This window comes from Pongo abelii, chromosome 1 (assembly GCF_028885655.2).
Source record: "Pongo abelii isolate AG06213 chromosome 1, NHGRI_mPonAbe1-v2.0_pri, whole genome shotgun sequence".
In the NCBI taxonomy this organism is placed as follows: Eukaryota; Metazoa; Chordata; class Mammalia; order Primates; family Hominidae; genus Pongo; species Pongo abelii.
In genome coordinates, this window is record NC_071985.2 from 141,988,292 (window position 1) to 142,011,412 (window position 23,121).

At 37.0% G+C, this 23,121-nt stretch overlaps 1 protein-coding gene across 27 annotated transcripts in view; it reads left to right on the forward strand.

The window, feature by feature from the left end:
• The window catches only part of ZNF644 (zinc finger protein 644), a 108,709-nt gene that overhangs the window by 23,834 nt on the left and 61,754 nt on the right, over positions 1-23,121 (forward strand). For all 27 annotated transcript variants that reach the window (XM_024255830.3, XM_054531331.2, XM_024255787.3 and 24 more), the window contains one exon: positions 16,045-16,105. In XM_024255830.3, the coding sequence (XP_024111598.1) occupies positions 16,084-16,105 (22 nt within the window). In that variant the 5' untranslated portion in view covers positions 16,045-16,083. The remainder of the gene's footprint in view (positions 1-16,044; positions 16,106-23,121) is intronic.

A 23,121-nucleotide genomic window follows, 5' to 3' on the forward strand; every position in this document is an offset into this window, starting at 1 on the left:
GTTTGCCTGGTATCAGCAGCAGAGGCTGCAGAGCAGCAAATATTGCTGAACAGCAAATGTTGCTGCCTGATCATTCTCTGGAAGCTTCGTCTCAGAGGGGTACCCGGCTGTGTGAGGTGTCAGTCTGCCCCTAGTGGTGGGTACCTCCCAGTTAGGCTACTCAGGGATCAGGGACCCACTTGAGGAGGCAGTCTCTCCGTTCTCAGATCTCAGACTCCATCCTGGGAGAACCACTACTCTCTTCAAAGCTGTCAGACAGGGACATTTAAGTCTGTGGAGGTTTCTGCTGCCTTTTTTTTGGCTATGCCCTGCCTCAAGAGGTGGAGTCTACAGAGGCAGGCAGGCCTCCTTGAGCTGCGGTGGGCTTCCCCCAGTTCGAGCTTCCTGGCCACTTTGTTTACCTACTCAAGCCTCAGCAATGGCGGGTACCCCTCCCCCAGCCTAGCTGCTGCCTTGCAGTTCGATCTCAGACTGCTGTGCTAGCAATGAGTGAGGCTCCGTGGGCGTGGGACTGTCCGAGCCAGGCACGGGATATAATCTCCTGGTGTGCCGTTTGCTAAGACCATTGGAAAAGCGCAGTATTAGGGTGCGAGTGACCCGATTTCCCAGATGCCATCTGTCACAGCTTCCCTTTGCTTGGAAAGGGAATTCCCTGACCCCTTGCGCTTCCTGGGTGAGGCGATGCCTCGCCCTGCTTTGGCTCACGCTTGGTGGGCTGCACCCACTGTCCTGCACCCACTGTCTGCCACTCCCCAGTGAGTTGAACCCGGTACCTCAATTGGAGATGCAGAAATCACCCGTGTTCTGCGTTGCTCACGCTGAGAGCTGTAGACTGGAGCTGTTCCTTTTCGGCCATCTTGGAACTGCCCCCCCCTTTTTTTTAATATCTTGTAATTTTTTGTTGAACACTGCACATTTAAAATAATGTCACAACTCTGATAATCAGATTCTCCTCTCCTCTCTGCCCTAGTGTTGTTTGTTATTTTAGTGATTTTTTTTGAAACGAATTCTATAAAATCTATATTCTTTGTCACATATGGGCACTGAAATCTCTGCTCAGTTGGCTTAGTGGTCAGCTAATGATTGGACAGAGATTTCGTTAAATGCCTGGGAGCAATAAATCTTTTTGTTGAAGTTATGTGCGTGTTGGGACGCTCCTTCAACACTTAACCAGGCAGTTTACAACTCTGCCTTACTTTTTACTTCCTGCTTGTGCAGAGCCTCAGGTTTAGCCAGAGGTGAGCACTTAGGTCTTTCCTGGGTGTGTGTACAGCCCTTTCTGTACATGTAGCTCTCTAGAGTCTCAGGAATATGTTGGAGCTTTACAAAGCCCCCAGCTTTTCTTTTTAAAGCTTTTAGTCTGTTGTTTGCCTCAGCTGTTCTCTCCCTCAGCCAGCTGCAATATGAAACAATTACCTCTGATTGTTTTTGACAAATGTCCTTTGGTTGTCCTAGGGTATTGGGGGAAGCTTTTTATACTAGATAAGTGCTGAGTCAGGTCAAATTAAGATAGCTTTGTGAGTAGAGCCTTCCAGGAGACCACCAGATGTGTCAAATAATGACAGTTCTCGGGAATGAGGTACTAAAAGAGCTCCAAACCTCTTCTGTCTTTCCTAGTGCCTGCCAGGCTGTTGGATTTTTCTTTTTAGTTATAAAGCAGTGGGGCTTGGCTCTGTGCTCAGGCTGGAGTGCAGTGGCATGGTCATAGCTCCCTGCAGCCTCAAAGTCTTGGGCTCAACTGATCCTCTGGCTTCAGCCTCCTGAGTAACTGGGACTACAGATGCATGCCAACATGCCTAATTTTTAAACATTATTTAGAGATGGGGTACCACCATGTTGCCCAGACTGGTTTCAAGCACTTGGGCTCAAGCAGTTCTCCCACCTCAGCCTCTCAAGTAGTTGGGATTATAGGCATAAGCCACTGGGCCTGATCCCCCCGGCTGCTAATTTTCAAAGCTACTACCCAGCTATGGGGGAGAATGGGAATAGGGCAAGATAAAATGCCTTAAAGTGTGCTGGTCTTCCCAAATAAGATTCAGCCATCTATCACTCTTCCTAGATTGCTCCAAGCCTTTGGCTGATTTCCAGAGTTCACAGAATGTTGATTTTCACAGTTTTTGCCAGTGATCTTGCTGGGTTTGTGGAGATGATTTTCGAAGGTTCTTGTACTGAAATTTTTGCTTATATCCTACTGTTGAGTTTTGGGAGTTTTAAAATATTTTAGATATGAGTCTTTTGTTAAGTATATAGTTGGCAAATATTTTCTGTTATTCTAGAGGGTATGTAGGGTTATCTCGTAGTGATTTTTATTTTGCATTTCCCTGATTCCAAATGCGACTGAGTACCTTTTAATATATGTATTGCCAAGTTTTATAAATGTTTTGTGTGTCTTTGGAAAGAATGTGTGCACTATTTATGTGTCTGTGTCTTAGTTTGGGCTACTGTAACAAGTACTATAGACTGGGTGGCTTACAAACAACAGAAATTTATTTCTCACAGTTCTGGAGATTGGAAGTTTGAGATCAGAGTGCCGACATGGACAGGTTCTGATGAGGGCTCTGAGCCTCTGATGTCATGTTTTTGATTTAGTGTTGTTACTACTTTCCTTCCCCTTCCCCTTTTAAAACTCTTGTTGTTGGTTTTATCTGCTGGCCACAAACCCAATTTTTGTTTTCTGAAAATAACTTTTTTTCACCTCATTTTTGAAGGATAATATCATTGGATATAGAAGATGTTGTTTCAGTATCTCCATTTTTTCTGATAGTCAACCATTAACAATATTGTTGTTGTTGATATGTAACCAGTCATTTTTCTTTGGCTGCAGTCAAGGTTTCTCTGGCTTTCACCAGCTTGACTATGATATATATGCATATGTGGCTCTTTGTGTATATTCTCTGCTTGGGTTTGTTGAGATTCTTGGATTTGTTAAGTCAACATTTTCTACTGAATTTGAAATGTTTTGGCCATTATTTCGTCAACAACAAATTTTTTATGCTCGTTTCATTCCTTTCTTTTTGGGACTTACATATATGTTGGACTGCCTAATAGTGTCCTACTGGTCTCTTAGGATCTGTTTATTTTTCTTTAGTCATTTTACTTTCTGTTCTTTGGATTAGACAGTTTTATTTCCCTGTCTTGAAACTCACCAATTCTTTCTTCTGCTATCTCTAATCTTCTGTTGACTCATCTGATGAATTTTTTTATTCTGGTTATTGTATTTTTCAGCTTTTTCTTTTTTTTAAGTTTCTGTCAGTTTGAACATAATTTCTTTTAATTTTCATAACATACTTAGAATAAACTGCTTTGAATTAATTCAGGTAGACTCAGAATCAGTATCTGTTGATTTACTTTTCTTTTTTCCTGAGTCTGGGTCACATTTTCCTCTTTCTTTGCATATCACGTGTTTTTTGCCTGAAACTGCACATTATGGTATGTTTTAATGAATGATTCAGTTAATGTTCTTAGAATTGCAGGTCTTTTTTTTAAGGTAGATAGTTCACTTACCTGGGCCCAGACTGCAAACTTGGTCTCCCCTGATGTATGCAGCCGCAGCCATCTCTGTTTTCTTCTAGCTTTCCATTGCTGCTTTTTTGGCCTGGCTTGTTGGGGGTCTCCCAGTGTCTGAGTAAGTTGGTTGTTACCCAAAGATTTGTGGAGATTGTAGTCCGATTTTGCCCTGTGGTTTTCTTGCTTCTCGGAATTTTACTAATTTCCAGCTGTTCTGCGGAGCTTCTAACCTTCACTAGCACTTCAACCTTGTAGAGCTGCAGCTTCCTGCTGCCTACACTGCATAGTTGGGGAATGCACTCTGTTGAAAGGCAACAAATTCAATAATACAGTGCTATTTTCAAGTGTAGCATCATTCTTTCTAGTTTCTGCCTACTTTTTCCTCAATCCCTTCAGGTCTTCTCTGTGCCTACTGGTTTATCAGTCATCCAATGATTTGGGCAAAGTTTATACCTAGAATTTTTGTTTCACCCCTCTGGTTCTCTGACTGCCGTGTTTTTCCCATTTAAATTTCCAGTTGTTTTCTCAGGCCTGAATACAGAGCCCTATGGTGATACTGTCTTTCTCCAGAGATAATTTTTGTGCGCTTGTGGGGTCTCTAGCATTCTGTGATTACTTGAATTAAATTTTAGGGATTGAAGGATTGATGAGTACATATGGTATCTATAGGATGATGTCTTTATTTTTGGCTTGGATTTCTTCCATAGTAATTTCATTCCTGAACATGTTCTCTCCATGAAGTGTGGCAAAGATAGCCACTGGCTGCTCTAACCTACATCGTTCTCATAGCTCTTTCCGCTGAGGATTCAAGTGACACTTCCCCAATAGTTTTTGCAAATGTACTAAGCAGCGTTCTACATCTCCCATTTAGTCCCATCCATGAACAAATTACTGTGCTAGGAGAACAGGGTAATCTGATCAGCCTGAGAGTCACTTGTTTATCCTTCCATTCAGGTGCCTAGGATTGGGGCCACTGTAGTAGTTGAGTAAGAATGTGTCCCTATCTGGAAATTAAGGTTACTATTAGTAAAAATGGAGGCAATGTTAGAAATAGAAGATTGCTCTATAACAGTTTTTATAGATTTTGGAGTGTCCTGAAAAATTTCATTGTATTGCTGGATCCAGTAAAGTTGTCTAGGAACAATATTTCACAAAAAAATTATAATTGAGTGGTGACATTACTTACAAAATGATTTTGGTCAGTTTATATGTCTCTGAGTTTGAAAAATTTTGTGACAGAATGTCTTGTAGAGTTACTGCTAATAAAAGAATGAAATAGATTTGTTCCTTTTTAGCCCCCTTGTCTTCAAAAGTTAAGAGACCTAAATCAAATGTCAATATAAAATAACTCTTAGGGCTAAGAAAAATTTATTATGGTATTGTTAAGATAGAGTTGCTGTGTCAGCTAATTATTGTGTAACAAATTACTTTGAAACTTGGTGGTTTAAATCAATAAACATATTGATTAGAACAAGTCTGTGAGTCAGCCAGGTGGCGTTTCTGGTCTTGACTGGGCTCATTTATGAATCTGCATTTAGCAGCAGGTCAGGAAGGTGGCTCTGCTTCTCTTGGCTGGGTTCTCTGATATATTTGGGCATTGACTGGCCGTGGGGTTGATCTAAGATGGCCTATATTGAGCTGGCTGTAGTTTGGTCTAGGATGTGCTGTGACGTCTGGGATACCCTCCCATCCTGAAGCAGATGAGAGTTGGCTTGTTATCATGGTGGTGGCAAGGTTTTGAAAGAGCAGAAGTATACAATGTCTCTTGAAGCTTAAGCTCAAAACTGGCAAACTGTGAAATCTGCTGGATTCCACTGGTGTTTCTTATAGGGTCAATCCCAGATTTAAGAGATCAGGGAGAGGACGCTACTTCTTCTCTTTCTTTTTATTTTTTAAGAGACAGGGTCTTGCTCTGTTGCCCAGGCTGGAATGCAGTGGCACAGTCATAGCTCACTGTAACCACGAACTCCTGGGCTCATGCAGTCCTCCTGCCTTGGCTTCTTGAGTAGCTAGGACCACAGACATGCACCACCATACCTGGCTAATTTTTGTATTTTTTGTAGAGGCAGTCTCCTTGTGTTGCTCAGGCTGGTCTTGAACTTCTGGCTTCAAGTGATCCTCCTGCCTTGGCCTCCCAAAGTGCTGGGATTACAGGCATGAGCCACTGCACCTGGCGGACCACCTCTTGATGAGAGAAACTACAAAATTTCCTTGCCAAATACATGGATAACGAGGTGAAACAGAATTGGGCTATTCATAATCGGGCTTTTTTTTCAGTTGGTAAAATTAGATTAATTTTCAGTGTTTAGTTCTGAACTCATATTTCAGTAAGAATTGCTTGCATATAGAAATTGGGGCAGGTACAAATTTTGTATATCAATCTGTCCAGTAGTCCAGATTACTCTTTGCTATATTTGTTTCATACATCAGGTCTGATGAGATTTTGGAAGCATTGTTTATACACTGAATTACCAATTGTAGGTAGATGTTGGTAAATTAGCAGTTGTTCAAAGGTGATTCATTTATATCTTTTTTTTTGGTTATAAATGATTTTTTTTGGGTGTACATTTATTATTCTAACTTTGAGATTTGACTTTTTTTCTGTTTGTTCTTTGTATACTGTGAATTTTTAACAGATTTATTGAAGTGTAATTGACATATTAAAAAATCACACTTAAACAATTTGAACAGATTTGACGTCTGTATACACCTGTGAAGTCGTTCAAGATAAGGAACATACCCTTTAGTTTCAAAAAGTTTCCTTATGCCTGTTGGTACTCCTCCTGTTTGCCCAGACAGTGAATGATCTGCTTTAGGTCATTTATAAGGTGGTTTGCATATTCTGGAATTTTACATAAATCAACACATGCAGTACGTACTCTTTTTGTTTGGAGTTTTTTTTTAACTCAACGTATTTTTTTTGAGACTCATTCATGTTGCGTATATCATTAGTTCAGTCCTACATATTCTGTTGCAGGTGTATAATGTAAGGATTCACCTGTTGATGGACATTTTTCTTCTAGTGTTTCAATATTACAAATAAGGATGGTATGGACATTTGCATACAAATCGTTTGACATGGTTTGGCTCTGTGTCCCTACCAAATCTCATGTTGAATTGTAATTCCCAATGTTGGAGAAGGGACCTGGAGACAGGTGATTGGATCATGGGGACAGATTTCCACCTTGCTGTTGTTGTGGTAGTGAGTGAGTCTTCACGAGATCTGGTTGTTTAAAAGGGTGTAGCGCTTCCCCCCTTCACTCTTATTCTCCTGCTCCACCATGGTAAGATGTGCTTGCTTCTCCTTCGTTTTCTGCCATGATTGCAAGTTTCTTGAGGCCTCTCCCAGCCATGCTTCCTGTACAGCCTGCGGAACTGTGAGTCAGTTAAACCTCTTTTCTTCATAAATTACCGAGTCTCAGGTAGTTCTTTATAGCAGTGTGAGAATGGACTGATACATCATTGTATGGACATATGCTTTCATTTGTTTGGACAAATACCTAGGAGTTTCCACTCAATGACTGGATCCTGTAGTAGGTGTATGTTTGACGTTTTAAGAAATGGTGAAACTTTTACAAAGTGGTTGTACCATTTTATCTTCTCATATGAATGTATGAAAGTTTTAGTTCCTCCACTTGTTCACCAACACTTGGTATGGTTGGTCTTACTAATTTTAGCCATTCTTACAGCTGTGTAGTGATAACTCTTTGTGCCTTTAATTTGCACTTTCCCAGTAACAAATGATACTGAGCATCTTTTGATATGCTTGTCATTCATGTGTTGTTGCCGAAGTGCTGCTTCAAATCTTCTGCCTATTTTGTAATTGGGTTGTTTTATTATTGAAGGTGTTAAAAGCAGGTTTATTGAGGCATAATTGACATGTAATAAAGTACACATATTTAAAGTATACAGTGAGAAAAGTTTTGACACATACATATATACTCAGGAGGCCACAAACAAGATGATGAATATATTCATCACCCCCAAAAGTTCTCCTGGTGTCACTTTGTAATTCTTCTTCTCCGCCACGTTCCTTTTTGGGGGTCTGTCTCTTTAACAGCTTATAGTTTAGGATTACTTTCTTTTCCCACTGAGGCAAGACTCCTTTTTGTCTGGTGTTAACGTGAATTAGGAGATTTTCCACTCTTAAGAGAACAGGTACTATTTCTGATGCTGTGTAAGACTAGGGCAATTCTCTTTCATCCTTTTGGGTGACTCTTCCTTGCTTGAATAGTTTCCACACAGAGTTGCTCTAATCATTATGTAGCTAGATACTTGAGGGCGTTCTTTGTGGAATTATCTTCTCTTCAGTACTCTGCCCTCATGACTTCTTTAGGCTTTTAGCTCAGTCTCCTCAACTCAAGGATTACCACCAGATTCTGCGTAGATACTGTTTTCCTTGGGCAGGGATCTGTACTTTATCCAGGCAGTAGTTTGCTCACCTTATTTCCCTTTCAGGGTTCACCATCAGGGGTTGCCTAATGTCTAATATCTGAAAACGATTGTTTCATATGTTTTCTGATTTCTTGAGTTTTCAGGGAGGAGGGCAAACCCAATTCCTGTTACTCCACCTTGGCTTTTATATGTACTTTCTACTCTTCATATTTATCTTTTATTTTGGTAAAAAACACATAACAGTAAATTTGCCATCTTAACTGTTTTTAAGTGTACAGTCTAGTAGTGTTAAGTGTATTCACATTGTGTAACAGGTCTCTAGAACTTTTTCACTTTGGAAAAGAGAAACTCTGTATCTGTTAAACACTAATTTCACTTTCTCTCTCCCCCAGATTTTGACAACCACTCCACTTTCTGTGATTTTTGACTATGTTAGGTACCTCATGGATGGAATCATATAGTATTTGTCCTTTGCGATTGGCTTATTTCAGTTATAATGCCCTTGAGGTGATTGAGGTTCATCCATGCTATAGCATGTGACACAATTTCCTTCTGTTTTAAGGCTGCATAATACTCCATTGTATGTATACACATTCCCTTGATCTGTTTATACAGTGGTGGACAGTGGGTTTCTTCCTTCTCTTGGATCTTGTGAATAATGCTGTTGTGAACGTGGGCATGTAAATATCGTTTTGAGATTCTGCTTTGGATTCTTTGTGTATATGCCCAGAAGTAGGATTGCTGGATCATATGGTAATTTAACTTCAGATTTTTTGAGGAACTGTCATGTTTTTCATAATGGCTGCACTATTTTATATTTTCCCTGAAAGTACACCAAGGGTTCCAATTTCTCCACATTGTCGCCAACACTTGTTATTTCCTGGGTTTTTAAAAATAACAGCCTCTAGTGGATGTAAGGTGATATCTTGTAGTTTAGATTTGCATTCTCTGATGACTGGTGATGTTGAGTATCTTTTCTTTCTTACAGTATTTTTTTTTGGAACAGGGTCTTGCTATATTGCCCAGGCTGGAGTGCAGTGGCACATTTATGGCTCACTCCAGCTTTGACCTTCCAGGTTCAAGTGATTTTCCCACCTCAGCCTCTCAAGTAGCTGGTACTACAAACGCGTGCTACCACACGTATTTATTTTTTTTAGTAGAGACAAGGTCTTGCCATGTTGCCCAGGCTAGTCTCAAACTCCTGAGCTCAAGCGATCCTCCCACCTCAGCCTCTCAGAGTGCTGGGATTACAGTCATGAGCCACCACACTGGGCTGAGCATCTTTTCATGTGCTTGTTTTGTATGCTGTCTTTGGAGGATTGTCCATTCAAATACTTGGCCCATTTTTAAATTCAGTCATTTCTTTTTTTGTTGTCAAGTTCGTTATATTACATATTTTGGATTTTAACCTCTTATCAGATACATGATTTGCAAATATTTTCTCCCACTGTGTAGGTTGTCTTTTGACTCCATTGATTACTTCTTTTGATGTACAGAAGTTTTCAACTTTTAATGTAATTCCATTTTTTGTTCCCTGTGCTTTTGGTGTCATGTTCAAGAATTCATAGCTAAATCCAATGTCCCGAAGCTTTCCCCTATGTTTTCTTTAATAGTTTTATTAAATAATAGTTAATAGTTTTATTAATAGTTTTATTGTTTTAGTTCTTATGCTTTGGTCTTTATCCATTTTGAATTAATTTTTGTATGTGGTGTAAGTAAGGGTCCAACTTCATTCTTTTTCACGTGGATATTGGATTTCCCAGTACCATTTGTTGAAAAGACTGTCCTTTCCTCTCTGTGTAGTCTTGGCCCCCTTGTCAAATACCATTTGACTAGAAATGCATGGGTTTATTTCTGGGCTGTCTATATTTTGTTTCATTGGTTTATATGTCTTTTTATGCTGGCACCATTGTTGTCTTGATTACTATTTGTATTTAGTATGTTTTGAAATCAGGACATGTAAGGCCTCCAACTTTGTTGTTCTTTTTCAAGTTTGTTTTGGCTCTATGGATTCCTTTGAGATTCCATATGAATTTAAGGATAGGTTTTCCTGTTTCTGCAAAAATGCCATTGGGACTTTGACAGGGATTGCATTGAATCTGTAGATTGCTGTGGGTAGTATGGACATTTTAACAATAAATCTTCCAATCTGTGGATACAGTGTGTTTCCATTTATTTGTATATTTTATGGTTTCTTTCAGCAGTGTGTTATAGCTTTCAGTGTACAAGTCTGTTGGATCCTTGGTTAATTCCTAAATATTCTTTTTGATACTATTGTACATGGAATTGTGTTAATTTCTTTTTCAAATTGCTCATTGAAATACAACTGATGTTTGCATGTTTGTATGCTTTTATTTTTTGTATCCTGCAACTTTGCTGAAATGATTACTTCTAACATTTTTTTTTTCTTGAAAACTTAAGAGTTTTCTGCATATAAGGTCACATCTGAGAACCAGGGTAATTTTACTTCTTTCCAATTTGAATGCATTTTATTCTTTTTTCTTGTTTAATTGCTCTGGCTAGGGCTTCCACTACTGTGTTGAATAGAAATGGTGACAGTAGGCATCCTTGCTTTGTTCTCTATCTTAGAGGAAACGCTTTCAGTCTTTCACTGTTGTGATGTTAGCTGTGGGTTTTTCATGTATGGCTTTTATTATGTTAAAGTTTCCTTCTATTTCTTTTTTGTTTTCATATGTTGAATTGCATTCCAGGAGTAAAGCCCACTTGGTCATGATGTGTAATCCTTTTAATGTGCTGCTGAATTTGTTTTGCTTCTATTTTGTTGTAGATTTTTGCATCAGTATTAATCACGGATATACGTCTATAATTTTGTTCTTGCTTGTTGTGTCTTTGTCTGGTTTTGGTGTCAGGGTAATGCTGACCTTATAGAATGAATTTGAAGTATTCCCTTCTTTTGAATTCTTTATGAGTTTGAGGAAGATTGGTGTTAATTCTTGTTTAAATGTCTGGTAGAATTCTCTAGCAAAGCCATCTGGTCCTGGGCTTTTCTTAGTTGGGAAGTTTTTGATAACTGCATCCAATCTCTGTTTACTGGTTATAGGCCATTCAGAGTTTTTATTTTTCATGTCCTCGTTTTGCTAGGTGTACATTTTTAGGAATATACCAATTTATTCTAGGTTATTCAATTGTTGATGTATAATTGTTCATAATATTCTGTTATAATTCTTCTGGCATCAGTTGTAATGTCCCCTCTTTCAATTCTGATTTTCATTTTTCAAGTCTTCTCTTTTTCTTAGTCTAGCTAAAGAGTTTATTGATTTTGTTGATCTTTTTTTTTAAAAAAAAAACTAACTATAGGTTTCATTGAGTTTTTTTCTTTCCTTGTCTTCAGTTCTATATTTAGTTGATCTCTGCCCTAATATGTATTATTTTTCTCCCTTCTGCTACTATTTGGTTTAGTTTGTTCCTCTTTTTTCTAGTTCCTTGAGATATAAAGTTAGGTTGTTGATTTGTGTTTTGTTTTTTTTTTTTTTTAACATGTAAGCTTTTGCTGCCATAAACCTCTCTCTTAGTACTGCTTTTGTTGCATCTCATAACTTAATGGTTTGTTGTGTTTTTGTTTTTGTCTCCGGATATTTAAAAAATTTCTTTGTAATTTCTTTGACCCATTGGTTGGGTAAGAGTAAGTTTTTTAATTTCCACATGTGTGGATTTTCTTGTTTTCCTTCTGTTATTGGCGTTTAGTTTCATTTCACTGTGATTAGAGAAGATAGTTGGTATGATTTCAGTCTTCTTAAATTTATTCAGATTTGTTTTGTGACCTACCTTTTATATAATTTTAATGTGTATCTGAACTTTCAGAGTCAATTCTGAAGACTTTTCTGAATTGTCAGTGTTTAGTTTTCTAAAATATGTTCATGTCTCTTCAGCATATTTACAATATTTTTGAAAATTAATAGACATTCTTTTTTAGAAGTTTTAGATTTACAAAAAATTTCAGCAGGATAGTATACTGTTCCCATATTCTAACCACCCCTTCCAACTGTCATTTTTCCCTGTTATTAACATCTTACATTAGTACAGTACATTTGTTACAGTTAATGAACCAATATTGACACATTACTATTAACTAAAGACCATAGTTTATTCAGATTTTCTTAGTTGTTACCCAATGTTCTTTTTCTGTTCCAAGATATATTACATTTAGTTGTTGTTTCTTCCTAAGTTTCTGAAGACTTTGTTTTTGATGACCTTAGGAGGTTTTTTTTTTGGTTTTTTTTTTTTTCACCTTAACAGTTTTGAGGAATATTGGTCAGATATACTCTATGGTCTTCTATTGGAATTTGTCTGATGTTTTTCTCATGATCAGACTGTGGTTATGGGTTTTTGGGACGATGTGTTACACTTGACATTTTAGTATTCAGGTGTTCTCTTAGAATACTGCTTGAAGCAAAACCAGTGGTGCCAACTGCTTTTAAGTTTTATCCTCTTTTTTTGTACCCCCTCCCACTTATATAAGTAATATTCCAATTATATTTCTTAGGTATAGATTTTAAAATACTTTCTATCATACTTCTTTGTAAAATCTTTTTTTAAAAAAAGTTTATTTGCTATTATCAAAAAGATGAAAGATAACAAATGTTGGCAAGGATGTGCAGAAAGGGAGCCTTTGTGTGCCTTGTTAGGAATGCAAAATAAACAGCCATTGTGGAAAACAGTATGGCAGTTTCTCAGAAAACTAAAAATAGAATTACCATATGATATAGCAGTCCCATGTCTGGTTATATCTAAAGGAATTGAAATCAGTATGCTGAAGAGGTATCTGCATGTCCATGTTCACTACAGCATTATTCACAATAGCTAAAATAGGGAAGCAACCTAGGTATCCATCATTGGATGAAAGGATAAACGTGGTATATATGCACAATGGAATACTATTCAGTCTTAAGATAGAAAAAAATTCTGTTATTTGCAACAACATGGGTGAACCTGGAGGACATTATGCTAAGTGAAATAAACCAGACACAATAATCTAACTTACATGTAGAATCTAAAAAAGTTGAACTCATAGAAGTAGAGAGTGAAATGGTGTTTACCTGAGGCTGGGTTGGGGAGTGGATGGGGCAAGAGGAGATGTTGATCAAGTGGTACAAAGTTTTATTCAGGAGGAATAAACTTTAGTGATCTATTGCACAGAATTATGAAATATAGTAATAATGCATGTATATTTAAAAATTGCTAAAAGAGTAGATTTTAAGTGTTTTACCACAAAAAAAAAGTGTGAGGTGATGGATTTGTTAATTAGCATGAATTAATCATTCTACTATGTACGCATATGTCAAAAAATCACATTGTACCCCATAAATAGATAATATATACAATCATTATTTGTCAATTAAAAATTAATAAAATAAAAAATAAAGTGTCTAAAATGTGCTGGTTTAGGTTTGTGGGGAAAAATGCAGTTAAAAAGTTTTTTTTCAGATTTTGGAGAGTACGAGCAAAGCAAGGTAAAATTAAACAGCTTAAGTCGAAGTTTGTATGTGTGTGGTGTTTGTATATGTCTTTATTTTTTATTGTGGTAAAATATGCATAACAAAATTTACCATTTTAAAGTGTACAGTTCTATGGCATTCAAATATGTTTATATTGTTTGTGCAACCATATATAGTTTTTAAAATATGCATTGGTCTGCTAGGACTGTCATAAAATACTACAGACTGGGTGGCTTACACAACAGAAATTTATTTTCTCACAGTTCTAGGGACGGGAAATTCAAGATTAGGGTGTTGGCAGGTTTTGTTTCTCCTGAGGCATCTCTCTTTTGCAGAGGGCCTGCCCTCTGTGTGTGCATACCTTGTGTCTCTTAGAATGATACCAGTCAGGCTGGGCGTGGTGGCTCACGCCTGTAATCCCAGAACTTTGGGAAGCCAAAGCGGGTGGATCACTTGAGGTCAGGAGTTCAAGACCAGCCTAGCCAATACGGTGAAACCCTGTATCTACTAAAATAAAAAATAAAAAATTAGCCAGGCATGGTGGTGTGTGCCTATAGTCCTAGCTAATTCGGAGGCTGAGGCACGAGAATCGCTTGAACTCAGGAGGCAGAGTTTACAGTGAGCCTCTGTCTCCAAAAAAAAAAAAAAGACACCAGTCATATTGGGTAAAGGCCTCATAAGTTACCTTATTTAACTTGATTCCTGAAAGGCTCTCGCTCTAATGTAAATTTCTGTTATGTAAGCCACCCAGTCTGTAGTATTTTATGACAGTCCTAGCAGACCAATGCAGTTTGTAACATCTTTTGTATAGGGGTGCTTCCAGTTTATCTCCTTGAGAACCTGCTATCTTCAGTGTATTGATTTCCTGTGGTTGCTCTAACAAATTACTACAAACTGGTTGGTGTAAAACAATAGAAATTAATTCTCTCACAGTTCTGGAGGCCAGAAGTTCAAAATCAGTATTATTGGGCCAAAATCAAGGTGATGGCAGGGCTTTGTTCCTTCTGGAGGGAGGCTGTAGAAGACAATTCATTCCTTGCTTCTCCCTGATACTGGTGGGTGCTGGCATTCCTGGCAATGGCCCATGTCCTTCCAGTCTATGAAGGCAGCGTTTTCAGTTCTCTGCCATGTCTTCTTCTTCTTCCTCTTTTTTGGAGACAGTGTCTTGCTCTGTTGCCCAGGCTGGATTGCAGTGACGTGATCTCGGCTCATTGCAACCTCCGCTTCCTGAGTTCAAGCAAGATTCTCCTGCCTCAGCCTCCTGAGTAGTTGGGACTACAGGTGCGTGCCACCACGCCCAGCTAACTTTTGTATTTTTAGTAGAGACGGGGTTTCACCATGTTGGCCAGGCTGGTTTCGAACTCCTGACCTCAGGTGATCTGCCCACTTTGGCCTCCCAAAGTGCTGGGATTACAGGTGTGAGCTACTGTGCCCGGCCTCTCTGCTTGTCTTCTGATTGCCTTCAGTGTGTGTCTCGTTCTTATAAGGATACATGTGATTGCATTATGGCCCACCCAGATAATTCAGAATAATCCTCCCTCTCAAGATCCTTAATTTAATCATATCTACGAAGACTACTTCTTCTTTTTTTTTTTTTTTTTTTTGCCATATGAGGTAACATTGTCAGATTTCAGGGATCAGGGTGTGGAAGTCTTTTGTGGGGCGATAGTTCAGCTTATCCCACTCAGTCGTTTATAATAGACTTTTAATGTTCTTACTTTGATTTTATAGTTTAGTTTTTAACAGGCCCCCATGTCCAGTTCTGGGTTGGTGGGAGATGATGGCATTGAGTGGCAGAGAAAATATCTCATCTTTTCTAGATACGATGCAGAAAATTCTAGGTCTGTGGTTCTAGGAAGGACAAATCAGAGATGATAGTGAGTTTGGAAATAAAACAGTTAATCTAGCTTGAGAACGGAGGTAGGTATGGTGGTGCTATATTTTAAAGAATAGAGAATTTAGAAGAGTCACAAGCTAGTTTTAGGTATGGGGAGGAGGAGATGTGTACAGTGTGGGACACACTGAGTTTTCAGAACTTCTGAAATATGGTAAAATTAGTAATGGTAGGTATATTTTTGGCAAATGCGTGTTCAGTGGATTGTTGGAGTAGAAGTCACTTTATACTAGATTAAAGATTAAATTGAAGATGGAGAGATGGAGAGTATTGATATATTCTATTCTCTAGAGTAATGATGCTTGGCATTTAGTAAGTACTTAATCAGTGTTGGCTATTATGATAATTACTATTAGTATATACTTTTATGTGTTCCAATACTATAACATTTTTGTCTTTAGCTGTTTGGTGTATGTCTTGATATGTACATAATATTAAATAAATACTGATCTAGAAAGATGTGTGTTTTGTTAATATTTTAATTATTGCCATTGCCATACTATTAAAATTAATGAAAACAATTTAGAATTTAAAAAAAAATTAGAAAGTTTCAATTTCTCATTTGAATAGATTGTTATTTCTCAAAAAAAGCAGTGGGGTTGGGGGGCACTTAGCAATAGTTTCCTAAAGATTAAAATGATGGTATTCTAGTTGAATGGTTTTTTTATGTTATATCAAGAAATATAATTTGGTTTGTGTTTTTTCATTTAAAATAATAGTGTATTGTAGCTATAGTTATTCATGCCTGAAACAAAAAAATTAAACATTGGTCTTTGTGTGTATTTCTTTCAGGTTTGATTTAATTTTGGATGAGATTGTTCTTGCAGCAAGATGTTAATAAGACAAAATCTAGGTAAGTAGAAGACTGCTTTGTTAAATGTACATGTCAAGGTAGGAATAATACAAAAAATCTTTATGTCTTAAAAATGTGGTGTTGAGTTCAGAACCAAAGAGTTTTTAAATAAAATTTTGAAATGCAAATAATTGACTTTTTGACAAACTTGGTCCAGTTGATTTGATGGGAGTAAAATTACAACTATCAAATTGTGGACCTAAATTTTTAGTTTCCTTCTTTTGTGTTGAGGTTAACTAAAGCATTCAAGTTTCCAGTGAATATTCTAACATGTTAGAAAATCAAGTTAATGTTTGGTTCAGCCACTCTTATTGAACTCTGACCACTTCAGTAAGACATTTATTGTGTCACTTCATTGTTCTCTCCTTTGTTGGTAAAGTATATGAATAGTCATTGCTTTTGTGAATTTTGCTTCATTTTTACTGTTAAGGAAGCACTTTCCCAAATGGGATAAATTTGCCAAATTGTGATTTCTTTCTGTTAATATAGTATTCAAAATTGTAAATTATTGTTTTAATGTTTTCCTAGTGGGTGTCTCTACTGAATGACCTCTCTAATGTAGCATTCTGATTAGCTTTCTAAGGCTGTTCACTTTCAAAAAATTGAATTGGCATCATGTACTTTGGTATGGGAAAGAATGCTTTTTAATAATATAAGCCGTTGACATGTTTTAAAAAGATACATTTACTATTTATTGGTAAGTGAATATGGCTTCAAAACGGAAACAAGGGAAAAAGAACACTGAAAAAATTGGAGTTAATTTGGTTTTCCCTCTAACCAGATGTTTCAGCTGTCAAAAATTTGCTGATCTCAATGTTTGTTAAAGAAAAAAAAAAAGTCTAGGATGAAAAGTGCTGTAGTTCAGTAATATGCACTGAAGGAAATCTCAGTCAGTGGTTTGGGCATATTTTGAAGCAGAATTTTGCTTTTATTGCTATTATATAGTAATAACAGTAGTGGTAGTTTGAAGAGTACTTATTGTGCTCTAAATTCTGTTGAGTGCTTGTCATACCTTATTGATTGTTATAGTACCTCCTCTTGCTGTGTAGAAAAATTTTATTTTTTGCTTTATAGTGGGCTGTTTTTCTTTAGGAATAATAATTTACTTTTGTAGCATTTATTAGAAATAACACTTGCCTATGTATCTTCTTAAAGTGGAGAAGAAGCCAGACTTTTGTACTTGAAGGTCTTATTAGGGATTTGTTTTCTAGTTGAATATACAGTGTCTGTTAAAACTTTTGTTCTGATTTTCTATGTTTGATATTGCTTGTGGGATGACACTGGTTTAACTTATTCTGACCTTATTTTTCACCATGCTTATATATGTAGTTTTTTCTTTTTTATTATGGTATAGTTTACATATATATGGTAACATAAAATTTGAGGTATAGAGCTGAATGACTTTTCACATACACATTCATATATGTAACCACCATCTAGATCAAGATATAGAACATTTCATTACTTTGGAAAGTTCTTTGTGCTTTCTCCGCTTCCAATCCAATAGCCTTTTCCCCTGAAGTAATCATCTTTCTGAATTCTGTCAGCATAATTTAGTTTTGCCTGTTCTTGGATTTTATATATAGTATGTACTCTTGTGTGTGGCTTTTTCATTCAACATAATGTTCTTGAGCTTCATCTATGTTGTGACTGTGTCAGCAGTTCATTATTTTTTATTGCTGTTTTATTTTTAGTAATATTCCATTGTATGAACACACTACAAAGTATTTGTTTTCTCAGTGATTTGGTTTATTGGATTCTCCATATCTCTGTTCCTACTTGCTAACTTTTCTATACTCTTTTCCTTCTTCTACCTGTCTCTTTAATTGTCCCCCATCACTTTCAGAATAAAATGTAGTAAACCTTATAACACGGCATGCAGTTATCTCACCATAGCTATGCCAGAATGCTGAGGATTATATGAATAAACTAAGTATGATGTTTCATATTCCTAGTTCTAGTCCTAGGTACATGTTGTCACTTTCCCTCAACCCCATGCCTCCCCAGTTGCCAGAGCCGTCTCTGCTGGTTATCAGCTTATCTTCTGAAATAGCCTATCTGAAGCATCATCTGATCTTTTAAGCCAGGCCTGGCCGTAGTTTGTCTTCTTTATTAGAGTATGAGTTTGAAGGTAGATACCATCCATATCTCCTTTATCTTAGCACAGTGCTGGGAATACTGTGTGCATTCAGTAAATGTTTTGTTAAACATAGACCAATGAAAAGAGTTCTTTTCTCCCAGGCAAACAGAGATTCAGAATGCTAGCTGGAATGGGATTGGGGGCATTGGCACTTCAGTTGCTGTTGGGCCATAGGAAGGAGCCACTGAGGATAATCCAGAGACAGCATTATAGACATTTTAGAAAGAGAAATAAAATATTTCCCAAGTCTTCCTTCAATACAGTTGAAATACAGTGGCTGGTAAAATATTCTTAATTCAGACCTAAAGTAAGACTGTCATTGTTGATTTTGATTAGTATTTCCAAGTGGAGGTATTATGCAGAAATTTGAAGTTGCTATGAAGAGTATTTTCTTTGTGGATTTCTACTAGTTATTTCTTTAAAGATTTTGAAATGTTAGACTAATACAAGTAGAAGATTGGGAACACTAGTCACACGTGTAAGAAGTGAAGAAAACTTTTCCTTATTTCTCTGAAGGTAAAAAACTGTTAGGATGGAGGAAGATATTGTAGAATCATAGCCTGGAACTGTGATAACATTTTTGATTCCCACAGCTTAGGAAGCTTGCTATTTGTTGAAAGGTACTTAAAGTTTTTTTAATTGTAGATATGTAATATAACATATATAAACAATATACTTTTTTTTGTTTTGTTTTTGAGACAGAGTTTCGCTCTTGTTGCCCAGGTGGGAATGCAATGGCGCAGTCTCGGCTCACTGCAACCTCTGCCTCCCAGGTTCAAGCAATTCTCCTGCCTCAGCCTCCCAAGTAGCTGGGATTACAGGCATGCGACACCACACCCAGCTAAATTTGTATTTTTTAAGTAGAGACGGGGTTTCACTATGTTCGTCAGGCTAGTCTCGAACTCCTGACCTCAGGTGATCCACCCTCCTTAGCCTCCCAAAGTGCTGGGATTACAGGTGTGAGCCACTGCACCCAGCCTAAACAATATACTCTCTTAAGAAATAACACACTTCTTAAATTTTAAAGCATTTTGACTAGTGGTTCTTTTTTTTTCTGTGTTTGAAATTTGGCTAGTTGGGTTGGCTATAGTAATCATCTGGAGATTTTTATGCCTGAAGCTTGATTGCCTTCTAGCAAGTCCAAAGCAAGAAGAGGTTCTTCCCCACAGGGATCAATTTGTTGCTTTTCCTTTCTGCAGCTTCTGCCATAATGTTTGAACACAGAGTTGGTCATTGACATTTTCTCATGCTGTTCCTTCTGTCTTCCCACAAGGATTTTCTTAGACATAGATTCTTACCGTATGTAGACCTTGGTTCTTTTTTTTTTTTTTAATCCTGGTTGTGAAGTGTGTTTAGTCATATTGTTGGTTAGAGTTGAGGAGCTGGAGAAATTTAACCTTGAGATTGCCTAACTTACATGTCTCCACAAAGATTTTAGACTAATTTTTCTTCTCAGAGGCTGCTTGCTGTACCTCCATTGCAGAGTCTTCGTCTTCATTTTGTGCTTCAATATTTAACATAGGCAGCTGCTGCTAAGACTGCAGAATCCCCAAATCCAAGGATTTGAAATTCTTTATGGATATTTGTCTTAGATTAATTTCTCTAATTTCTAACTTAACCTCTCTGTACTTCAGTTTCTTTAGTAGCATTGTAGATGTGCTGCCCTTTGTTATAGCATGAAAAAGAAAACTTCTTAATTAATAAAATTTTTTGTCCTTCATTCTAGATGAGATTGTACAACGTACATTGACCCTTTCCAGCTGTATTGCCAAGTAACATTTAGTATTTAGTATTTCACTTTTTTTTTTTAGACAAAGTTTTGCTCTTGTCGCCCAGGCTGGAGTGCAATGGCACAATTTTGGCTCCCTGCAACCTCCGCCTCCTGAGTTCGTGCGTTTCTCCTGCCTCAGCCTCCTGAGTAGCTGGGAGTACAGGTGCATGCCACCACACCTAGCTAATTTTAGTATTTTTAGTAGAGATGGGGTTTCACTGTGTTGGCCATGCTGGTCTCGAACTCCTGACCTCAGGCTATCCACTGGCCTCAACCTCCCAAAGTGCTGGGATGATAGGCCTGAGCCACTGCACCTGGCCACATTTAGTATTTTCAAAATGTAAATTTTTTATAAAAGTCACATGTGACCTTATGAGCAAATAGTACAGCAATGTTTAAAGTAAAAAGTAAAACTCTTCTCTCCCACCCAGCACTATACTCCCCATAAGTTACCAAAAATAGCTGGTATGTATTCTACATCTTTCTCTTTCTGCTTATCAATATATTTTGGACATTTTTCCGTATATTTACCACATTTATTATAACTGTTACCTTACTAATATTTAGGTAAGTCTCAGGATTTTTTGCCTGTATATAAGTACTGCTGCAATAAATATTTTTGATTATAGCAACGGGAGTGTGTGAGAGTGTCAGGATAATTTGTAGCAGTAGATTGCTGGATCAAGGATATGTGCCCTTTAACTTCTGATATAATAAAACTGCAGTGAGGTTGTACCACTTAATATTCTTATTGCTAGTTTATGAGAATATCTGTTTTCCCACATTCTGCTAAATATTTGTTTTATCCTTGCTAGTCTAATTGGTGGAAAGTGGTATTTATTTTACTGGGCATTTTTTAAATTGTGAGAGTGCTCAAAGGTTTGAAATATCACCTTCATTACAACTTAAGTTCTATTGGAGAATATATGTGAAGATTTTTATTTTTTACTGTTAAGTCTGTCAGTTCCATCAATTAACATACCTTTGTGTTTTAGGTATTACAGTCAAAGTTATTTAATATTGAATAATCAGATTATTTGCCTTTTTTTCCCTTCATACTATTTTTTTAGGATATTTCCTTATGGTAAATTTCTTTATAGTTTGCTACAAACTAACATCAGCATAGCCTGTAAATAAAAAGAAAATAAAAGCCATTACTAAATATTAGGTTCATTGAGTCTAGATTGATAGCAGACTGCTTAAAATCTGTTGTCTTTTACAACTCAAGCATTAGAATACTTTGCTTCTTTGTGGTTATTTTTTACTATCCTTATTATGTATGATAAGCTACAGTTATTAGTCTTAATTCCAGCTTTAATGTGAGTGAACTCCTTTTTTTTTTTAAGTATTTAATTCTAGGAAACTTAAATACTTAAATTTATAACCAGAAAAAAAGAGCTGAGAAAATCCTTAATGTTTCTGTGATGGATTTCTCTGAGTTATTTTTACAAATTGGCATATTTTGGTATTTTTTAATAGTATTTTCTAGTGTGATGCCTTTATTCCTAGATATGTTTAAAGTACTATGCCATATTATATAAGGGATTTGAGCATCTGTGGATTTTGGTATCTATTATATAAGGGATTTGAGCATCTGTGGATTTTGGTATCTAGGGAGGTGTCCTGGAACCAATCCCCTTCAGATATGAAGGATCAACTGTATATCTGTCTCTCTTGATCTACATCTCTTAAAACTCACCCTTGGTTTCACTGTGCTGTTAAATTTATTTAAAGGGAGGCTACATTGTTCTCTTTTGAAGTTGAGCTGTCAGTAGTTTTTCCAAAGAAAGTTTCAGCCATGCTTGTGTTTAGTATAAAAGTTTCTATCCAAATCTGAAATGTTTTTAAACCTAGCAAAGGCTAAGTGGCAAATATCTTTCCAATATGTGAACAGGAAACCATAAAACTGCTCCTTCAGACCAAAGAATTTTGCCATGGCTATACTTTAGCCTTCTATGATTGGTCTAAACTGTAAATAAAAGTGCTAAATAAAACAAGGCATTCAGTAAGCCTTTATTGAAATCTAATATTCTAGGCACTGTGCTATATGTTAGGGATGCATTAGTCATTAGAATTCCCAGTACCATGTAACTAGTTATAGTACAAGTGATGAACACAATACTGCCAAGTCTGAGTAGTATAGTGTAGTAGTAGGCCTGAGGAGGACGTTTTTAAGGAACAAGTCAGGAAAGGCTTCATAGGGTAAGATATCATTTAGAGTTGAAAAAAAGAATAGAATTTTGACCTTGGGAAAATATGGGCAGATGGGGCATGAACTAAAGCTCTTACTTTAGTTGCTAGACATTATTTCGTAAAAACAGTTTCATTTAACTGGATGTCCATATTGCCAGAGTTACTGGCAGTTTCTTAAATGTACTGAAGTTCACATTTTACTACAGCTTAGGAATTTATTATTTGAACTGTTTCCTTGTGCTATTTTTTCAAACTGTTTAAACAAGTTTAATTTTTTTGAATCCACCAAGAAATAAATGATACTGTGAAAGCCTTCATACTCATCATTATTTTGATTATTCTAATGTTACACTTAAGGGTAAGAGATTCAGAAATAATGAATGACTGGCTTGAGGTCAGGTAGATAATTGCAGAAACAGAATTGGAACCTAAGTCTTCTGACGTCTGATTTACTATTCTTTTGAGATGACCATTAAAGTAGATATTTGAGGCCAGGAGCGGTGGCTTACACCTGTAATCCCAGCACTTTGGGAGGCTGAGGTGGGCGGATAACTTGAGGTCAGGAGTTCAAGACCAGCCTGGCCAACGTGGTGAAACCCTGTCTCTACTAAAAATACAAAAATTAGCTGGGTGTGGTGGCAGGCGCCTGTAATCCCAGCTGCTTGGGAGGCTGAGGCAGGAGAATCACTTGAACCTGGGAGGCAGAGGTTGCAGTGAGCTGAGATCGCGCCATTGTGCTCCAGCCTGGGAGACAGAGCGAGACTGTCTCAAAAAAAAAAAAAAAAGAAAAAGTAGATATTTGAAACTTTTGGGGTCTTCTAACTAGGCTGAAGCCCGTGGGCTCCGTAAATTTTTGTTTAATATTTTATTGATTCATCTGATGTTTTATGAATTGGTGATTGTAATTAAGTT